At 58.0% G+C, this 7,545-nt stretch overlaps 1 protein-coding gene across 2 annotated transcripts; it reads left to right on the top strand.

Moving 5' to 3' along the window:
- Positions 1-57: 57 nt before the first annotated feature.
- On the top strand, positions 58-4,508 carry KLHDC8B (kelch domain containing 8B). 2 transcript variants are annotated; one of them, XM_059856629.1, is made up of 6 exons: positions 58-432; positions 1,132-1,596; positions 2,144-2,308; positions 2,510-2,734; positions 2,972-3,073; positions 3,865-4,508. In XM_059856629.1, exons 2-6 carry the CDS (start codon positions 1,224-1,226, stop codon positions 4,059-4,061), a joined length of 1,062 nt encoding a protein of 353 aa, XP_059712612.1. In that variant the 5' UTR covers positions 58-432; positions 1,132-1,223; the 3' UTR covers positions 4,062-4,508. The 2 variants fall into 2 exon arrangements, with proteins under 2 accessions (XP_059712612.1, XP_059712611.1); XM_059856628.1 differs by having other exon boundaries at positions 58-1,596.
- Positions 4,509-7,545: the final 3,037 nt, after the last annotated feature.

The following is a 7,545-nucleotide window of genomic DNA, read 5'->3' as shown; positions in this document are numbered from 1 at the left end:
GGACAAAAGTGTTGGTGGAGGGTTTGAGACCCATGTGCACCTTTCCTGATGCTGCTGAGAAACCCCAGCAAAGCCTTGCTCAGAGTAGGGCTGAGCTCATGTTCAGTCCCTGTAGTGGTGACAGGATAGGGGTCATCTCTAGGGTAGGACGGTGGGTTACCGACTCCTTGAGCCCGGCACTGTGTGGCTCTGGCATCGGCAGCACACAGCAAGGGAGGGTAGAGCCAGGGTCTCTCCAGCCCCTCTCCCTGTGATGGTTCCTTCCCGGCCAGGTGAGCGTGGCAGGGGCACGGCGGGCCGGTGGCACCGGGAGTGCCGGGCGGAGGTGAGAGGGGCACGGCAGGGGGGCCGGGGCGGACGCGGCACCGCCCCCACCGGCAGCGGGCGGGCCCGGGGCGGGCGGAGACGCGGAGCGGCGGAGCGGGCGGAGAGGTGAGTGCGGTCCTGGTCCCAGTCGCGGTCCTGGTCCCTGCCCCTCTCCCTCTCCCAGCGGCGGGGCGGCGCGGAGCAGAGCGGAGCGGGCAGTCCGGGCACGGCGGAGCGGCCGTCCGGGGCTGCGGGCGGGTATCTGGAGAGCGCCAGGGGCGCGAGCATTGCAGCGGGAGCCCGGGGGACGCCGGTGCCAGCGAGCCGTGGGCGGGAGCCCTGTGGGTGCGGGCTGCGGGGCAGTGCGCCGGAGCGCCGGTGGTTGCGGACGGGAGTGCGGGCAGCATCGGGGGTGAGGACGGTGCGCCGAGAGCAGGAACCTGGCAGGGTCCGGATTGTAAACGGGAAGCTTCTGCGGGGTACGGACCCGGGGGATGCGGGTAGAGAGCCCCGGGCGCGCGAGGGTCCAAGTGAGTGCGGGCTGTGTACCAGCAGCACCGGGTACTGGGAGCCCGGGGTGCGGGAACCTCGGAAAGCAAGAGCAGTGGTACGTGCGGGCAGAGAGCCCCAGGGAGTGGGAGCCCGGAGGGGGCAGACAGGGAGCCGTGGGGCGCAATCGGGAGCCCGGAGGGGGTGGGCAGGCAGCCCGGGGTGCAGTGCGGAGCCCTGCGAAGCAGGAGCTGTCGCACCGCGAAGGGGAGCTGGCTAGCTGGGGCTGGGGAAACGATGGGTGCCTGGGCTCTGACTCGGATGCTCTCCCCGCAGGAGGCCGTGGGCCGGACCAGTGGAGAGCCGGGCCGGATGGGCGGCACGGCAGGGCCAGAGCCCGGGGACCCCCGAGGCGGCTGAGCTGGCCCATGGCGGCGGGCGCGAGCGCCTTCGCGTGGGCCACCTTCCCCGCCATGCCCACGCGGCGCGTGTACTGCAGCGCCGCGCACCGCGACGGGCAGCTCTTCGTGCTGGGCGGCTGCGGGAGCGGCGGGCGAGCCCTGGGAACTGCTGAGGTGCTCGACCTCCAAGCCCAGCGCTGGACCACGCTCCCACCACTGCCCACGCCGCGGGCTGGCGCTGCCGTCCTCGCCCTGGGCAAGCAGATCTTGGTAGTGGGCGGTGTGGATGCAACACAGAGCCCCCTCGCCTCCGTTGAGGTCTACCACGTGGATGAGGGCAAATGGGAGAAGAAGGCAGCATTGGCTCAGCCGTCCATGGGCATCTCAGCTGTGCAGAGAGGTGAGGGATAGGAACATGTTGTGACTCTTGCCCAAAGTTTGCTAAGCATCCTTGGAGTCTTGGTACAGCGCAGCATGCCAGGAGACAGGGTTGGTCCCTGTATGTGGTGCCCATGTCTGCTCCCTGGGCAGGGATGCTGTGGCATGGACCAGGCTGCAGTGGTGTGGGCAGGGCAGAGGAGATGTCGGGACAGTGGTGGGAGCGGGCAGGGGTGCCGGCCGCACTGGAAGCAGGATTTGGCAGTATGGCTGTGTTGCCATGGTGTCTCCAGGGAGATGATACTGCCGAGAATAATTAGAGGATGGCCCTGTGCTCTTGTCTGTGCCTGATGGATGGGATGGAGAGGGGGGCGAGAGGGTCCCAGTGCAGTCAGAGCATTGCCAGGCTCAGGCCTGGCAGTAATCACTGTCCCCCAGCTCCCCTGGAGCAGTGTCTGGCCACGAGGCTCGGCAGTACCGCTGCTGCCTGCTCTGGAGGGCATGGGGGGGCTCCCAGCCCTTCAGTGCTGCCTACGGATCCCCCTGCCTCACTGCTGCCTCTTTTCCAGATGGGGCTGTCTATGCACTGGGGGGAATGGGTGTGGACACCTCTCCCCAGGCACTGGTCCGTGTCTATGAGCCGGCAAAGGACCACTGGCAGCTCCTGCCTTCCATGCCCACACCGTGTTATGGGGCCTCTGCCTTCCTGCAGGGAAACAAGATCTTCATCCTGGGTAGGTGCTGCTGGGGCAAATGGAGCATCCCCTGTGTCTCTACCCTCTTCTACCTCTGTTCCCAGGTCAGAGAATGACCTGGTGCACCCATGGGTGGCTCCATGGTGCCCAGCACTGCAGCCAGCAGGCCCCCTCCTGCTGGCTGAGCACACCAATAGTGCCAGCTTGGGGCACTGGCAGCTACATCTCCTCTGTGCATAGGAGGCCGGCAAGGCAAGCTGCCTGTCACCGCCTTCGAGGCTTTTGACCTGGAGTCAAGGAGCTGGACACGCTACCCCAGCGTCCCCAGCCGCCGCGCCTTCGCTGCCTGTGCCATGGCTGATGGAGTTGTCTTCAGCCTGGGTGGGCTGCAGCAGCCAGGGCCCCACAACTTCTATTCCCGTCCCCATTTTGTCAACACCGTGGAGATGTTTGATCCTGCGCAGGGTGAGCTCCATGTCTCTGGGTGAGGTGGGAGCATCTTCTGTGGGTCCGGAATGATTCTGTGGGTTGGTGAGAGGTGTCTGTGCCTGAGGGACATGATTATATGGGCTCTGAACATTAGCCCGTTATACCCATGGTGAATCCTGTGCTCCCTGGTCCCAGGGAGTGATTAGCGTGGGGTGTTCTGGCCTTGGTGTATAGAGGGGAAACCCCAGCAGGCTCACACCTTCTCATACCCAGGTGTGTGGAGAAAGCCAAACCGCACCATCCGTATGAAAGAGAAGAGAGCTGACTTCGTGGCTGGATGCCTGGGAGGAAGAGTGGTGGCTGTGGGTGGCCTCGGTAATGCTGGGGGGTAGGCGTGTGGCAATGTTCCCATCCCCATTCTTTGGGGCACATCAGTGATCTGCATGGCAGTAGGGGGGTTGGCTCTGCAAAGCCAGGGGGTTACTGCAACACTGTCTGCAGCAACATCTCTCTGTGCTCTCACAAGTGCTGAGGAGACCCTACTGCCCTGTCCCACTGGCTGACCCACTGTTCTCCTTGCCCCTCTCATTCCCCAGTCAGGCTTTTCCCAGCTCATGTGCAGCATTCTGGGCTCACACAGCCCATGGTGGCTCAGCTCTGTTGTGCAGGGTTGCAGTGCTGCATGCCTCTCTCAAGAGAGCTGGGGAAAGGTTACAGCTGTCACTCAGCAGAGGGCATACAGCAGGAAGGGCTGCCTGAGGAGCCTGGTGCCAGCCACAGCACCCCCAGCCCTGCAGTGAGGGTTGCCCAAGATCACTGTGGGAGTAGGGAATGGTGCTGGCTGCATCCCTGCAGTGTGGCATTACTCCTGAGTCCTGCCGCAGCTGGAGCTGCCTTATCCCTGCAGAGTGCTGGCATGGGGAGGGGGGGAGAGTGAGGAGTGGTTGAGGGGGCAGAGCCAGCAGGTGTGGCATTAGTGCCAGCAGCCATCCCTATGGGGACTCTGCTAATCGTCTTGTGCCCCCACTAATTGCCTCTGGGATCTCAAAGCCTGTGCAGCTCAGGGCCCCTGTTGAGGCATCAAAGGGATGTGGAGGGGGAAAGGCAGAGCCTGGGGTGAGGAGCGGGTAGCTGCACAGAGGCTGATGTGGTTCTGTCTTCCACAGGGAACCAGTCCTGCCCACTGGACTCAGTGGAAGGGTTCAGCCTCTCACAGAAAAAGTGGGAGCCGCTGCCCCCCATGCCCACTGGCCGCTGCTCCTGCTCCAGCTGCCCAGCACCCAGCCTGCTCTTCATCATCGGCGGTGTGGCCCAGGGTCCCAGTGGCGCTGTTGAGGCTCTGTGCCTGCGTGATGTGCCCTGAGTGGGACCCCGGGGACCAGCCCTGGCCAAGCACCAAGTGCCTGAAGACGGGGACGGGGTGTGTGAGCACCCATGTGTTCACCCAGGGTGACCTGGCTCCAGGAAGCCGCTGTCCCATGATGCCAGGCACCAGAGCAGCTGTGGTTTTGGGGACTCCCAGCTCCTGCAGCGCTGTGGCAATGAAGCCCAGGGCAAACTCCTGCCTGGTGGGATGGCCATCGCCAGCAGCGTGGAGGGAGCAGCGGTGGCAGGACTGCCGCTGGCCTCACTGCCCTGTCCGGCCCCATCTGTGCCACGGCGTGTCTGTGCCGTGTGTGTAGCAGTGAGTGCTGTGTCGTCGTAGACCCAGTCGATGTCTCATGTAGCACAGAGATGCCCTGTAGCTCAGTGCCTGGGAGGTGACGTAGCACCTCAAATAAATGAAACGTGGAGTTTTATCCTGCTGGAATCGTGTTGTCTCTGGTTATCCTTCTCCAGGCAGACACATGCTGCAGCCTGTCAGGAAAACCCCTCCCAGAGTTCAGCAACCCCATACAGTAGAGCAAGGGTAACTCTTGTTCTCCCCACCTCCAGGGTGAGCAGAGCAATGTGATGTAGACATCCAGTCCCTGTTTGGAGAGGGAGAGCTAAGCAATGGCTGTCCTGTCTTGGCACAGCCTTGTTCCTGCTTGGCCTCTTGTGGGTGAAGAGGCTGTGGGGGGATGAAGGCAGCAGCAGAGGAGGGACATTTTTGAAGGCACCCAGGGTTTGAGAGAGGCAGGGAATGTTGAGGGCTGCCAGGATGCTGAGAAGAAAGAAGAGATGCCTAATGTCAGGGCTCACAGGCCCTATCCAGCACCACAGCCCCATCTCAAAGGATGAACCATGGCTGGTGTGGGAGAGCTGACTCCAACTGTGTCCAGCTTCTGTAGACAGGAGCACTGCAATCCTGCTTACTGGCAACCAGGAAGGGAATGTATGCTCCATACTGGTGGTGTCTGTGGGTGGTGTTTAGGGGTGCACTGCGAGATCAAGGGAGGTGACACTTGAATTATCCAGTGCTATAGGCTCACCTGAGCCTTGCTCCTCTTGGCTCCACACAAAGTCTGACACCCAAAGCAGAAAGCAGGTGAGGGATTTGATCCTTTATTGGTACATTAGAAAAATCTCACAAGTCTGTGTAAATATCAAGTACAGATACCTGACCTTTCAGAGAAGACAGCCAGCTTAAGCCTCAGGTGGGCTGCAAGGCTGTAGAGACAGGAGATTGAATCCCATCAGTGTGGGGCAGCATCCAACACACTGCTGGGGCAGGCTGTGCCATGTCCTGGGGGCATCACAGCATGGGAAAAGTTGGAAATTGTTCATAAAAGAGCATTCAGAAGATATTTTCATGTTGCTGCTCCATTGCCTCTGGTGCCCACCTGGCATAGTGACTGCAGGGTCCCTCCTGATGTGCTGCATGACTGTTTGCCTGTTATTTGGGAGGAACAACTTGGGATACCTAAGCTGGTGGTACCTCAGCTGGAAGCATCCCTGCATCTGCCTCTGGAGTTGCCATAGAAACCACAGTTGTGCCAGAGCCAGCATCAACACTGAGCCCCAAATTAAACTGGGAGGATGCACTGGCAGCTGGGGAGGAGGTCAGTGGTTTGTGCGGAGACTGGGGGCTGGACAGAGCGACACCTCCTCTGAGCGCAGTGTGCTCCAGCCTTCTGTGAGTATTTCACAGCACTCCCTAGCCTGTGCTCAAACCCTGGTGGGCTTGTCCTCCTCAGGGTCCTAGAAGGTGATAGACCCCTTGCTGCCGCTTTTGTAGGTCTCCCCATCCTCACAGCTCTTTCCAGAATCCACCAAGGCATGCAATAATTCCAGTCCTGCTAAACCTTTAGTCATGGGGGACCCTAAATCATGGAGCTGCATTGGAAACACAAGCCTGATTAATAAGCTTTTCCCGCAGGAGCATTGCATGAGTGGGATAAATCAAGATGCTGAGTCACTGGCAAATTGACATCCCTATGTGCCAACTTCACAAGCTCCCTGCCGCTGATGGGGTGCTCAAGGCTACTTTTCCAAATTCAAGGTGGTGGCAGCTGCGAGAGCCAGAGGGTGCTGGAGGGGGAAGCTGTAGCTCAGGAGTGCCTCATTGTTGTGGTGTTTCCAGCAGTGAGGCTGATGATCCCTGCCCCACAGGCATTTGCCCCTCTGTCAGCAGCGCTTTTCCTCTTGCACACACTTTCCTGGCACATTGACCCACCAGAGTGCCTTTTGTCTTGGCTCCTCCACCTGAGTGCAACAGGAATCTGTCACCTCTCATTAAGTGTGGAATTGTCATTCTTTTCTTTCTCTGCTTTTGAGCACAAGACCAGAATCCCGTTTGAATGAGGAAAGAAAAGTTATCAGGAAAATGTTCAAGGACATCTCAGGAATGGAGAGATGAGGGTCCTGACCACTTTTGCAGACTGACATGTTATTAACTGAGGAACTCATGTGAATTTCTGATGAAATGTGCTATGAAGTCAAAAAAGTTGAGGAAACGTACCAAGTATATTGCTGTCTATCTCCTAGAAGCTTCTGCTAATTTTTACTAAAGGGAAGACTACAAGGTATCTGGCTACCCTCCCTAATGCTAGAAGCACAGACTGTTATTTCAGATATAAGGAGAGCTATGAGCTAGCGCCTGGCAACGTGGTTCATCTCCCCAGAGCGTGTTATGGATGGGGGAGATGGAAATGGAAGTAGCTGACAGACCTATAATTAAAAAAATGTGTTTCCATATAGAAATTTCTTTCCGTTGTCAGGAGAGATTGAAATACAAAAATCTCATTTATCTTATTCCACAAACTTGCTAGACATTCATAACAGAAGGCTCCAGCCACATCAGAAATAGGAATAGCTCTTTCTAAGTACCTAAAATAACATGTTGAGCCTTATCACCAATGCGCACAGCACCAGCAATTCCTTTTCTAATGGCAGTTGAAGCACTGCAAATGGGTACAGGACTCTACAGTCTCTTCTGCAGGGATATCTGGGCCAACTTTTCAATTGTGAGCAATAAAATGCTGGAAAATCACTGTTTATGATGCAGGACCATATAGGGCCTGGATGCACAGCAAGGCTCTTGGCAGCAGTGCCATGTACTCGCCTGTACAACATAGCCATAGGCAGCTCAGGAGCAGAACAAGGCTTTTATTTACTTAAAAATCACAATAAACATTAACATTTCCATCGGCTTGGCACTCAGGAGGAAGGGTTGCCTTCCAGCCCATGGCTGCCTTGGACAGCCCAGCCACTACCCCATCCCTGAAGTAGGAACACAGTACATGCTGCAACTCTCTACTCTGGTCCTAGAAAATCAACCCATCAGAGTCTTCTCATTGAGCTGGGAGGTATCAAGCTGCCTTGATTAATCTAAGCTATTTAAACCAACCCTAGTGCTGCAATGTCAAGCAAAGCAATGCAGTGAAATCATTCCAATGAGTTTTTTATGAGTAAAAGACCAGAAT

This window comes from Haemorhous mexicanus, chromosome 11 (genome assembly GCF_027477595.1).
Source record: "Haemorhous mexicanus isolate bHaeMex1 chromosome 11, bHaeMex1.pri, whole genome shotgun sequence".
NCBI classification, from domain to species: domain Eukaryota; kingdom Metazoa; phylum Chordata; class Aves; order Passeriformes; family Fringillidae; genus Haemorhous; species Haemorhous mexicanus.
This window is presented reverse-complemented; position numbering and strand designations above follow the sequence as displayed.

Bases quoted from the DNA above. Each gene is read 5' to 3' on its own strand.
- KLHDC8B (XM_059856628.1), top strand. From the start codon at position 801: ATGCGGGTAGAGAGCCCCGGGCGCGCGAGGGTCCAAGTGAGTGCGGGC. The intron at 1,597-2,143 runs GTGAGGGATAGG...CCTCTTTTCCAG, and splicing joins CATCTCAGCTGTGCAGAGAG to ATGGGGCTGTCTATGCACTG. The intron at 2,735-2,971 runs GTGAGCTCCATG...TCTCATACCCAG, and splicing joins GATGTTTGATCCTGCGCAGG to GTGTGTGGAGAAAGCCAAAC.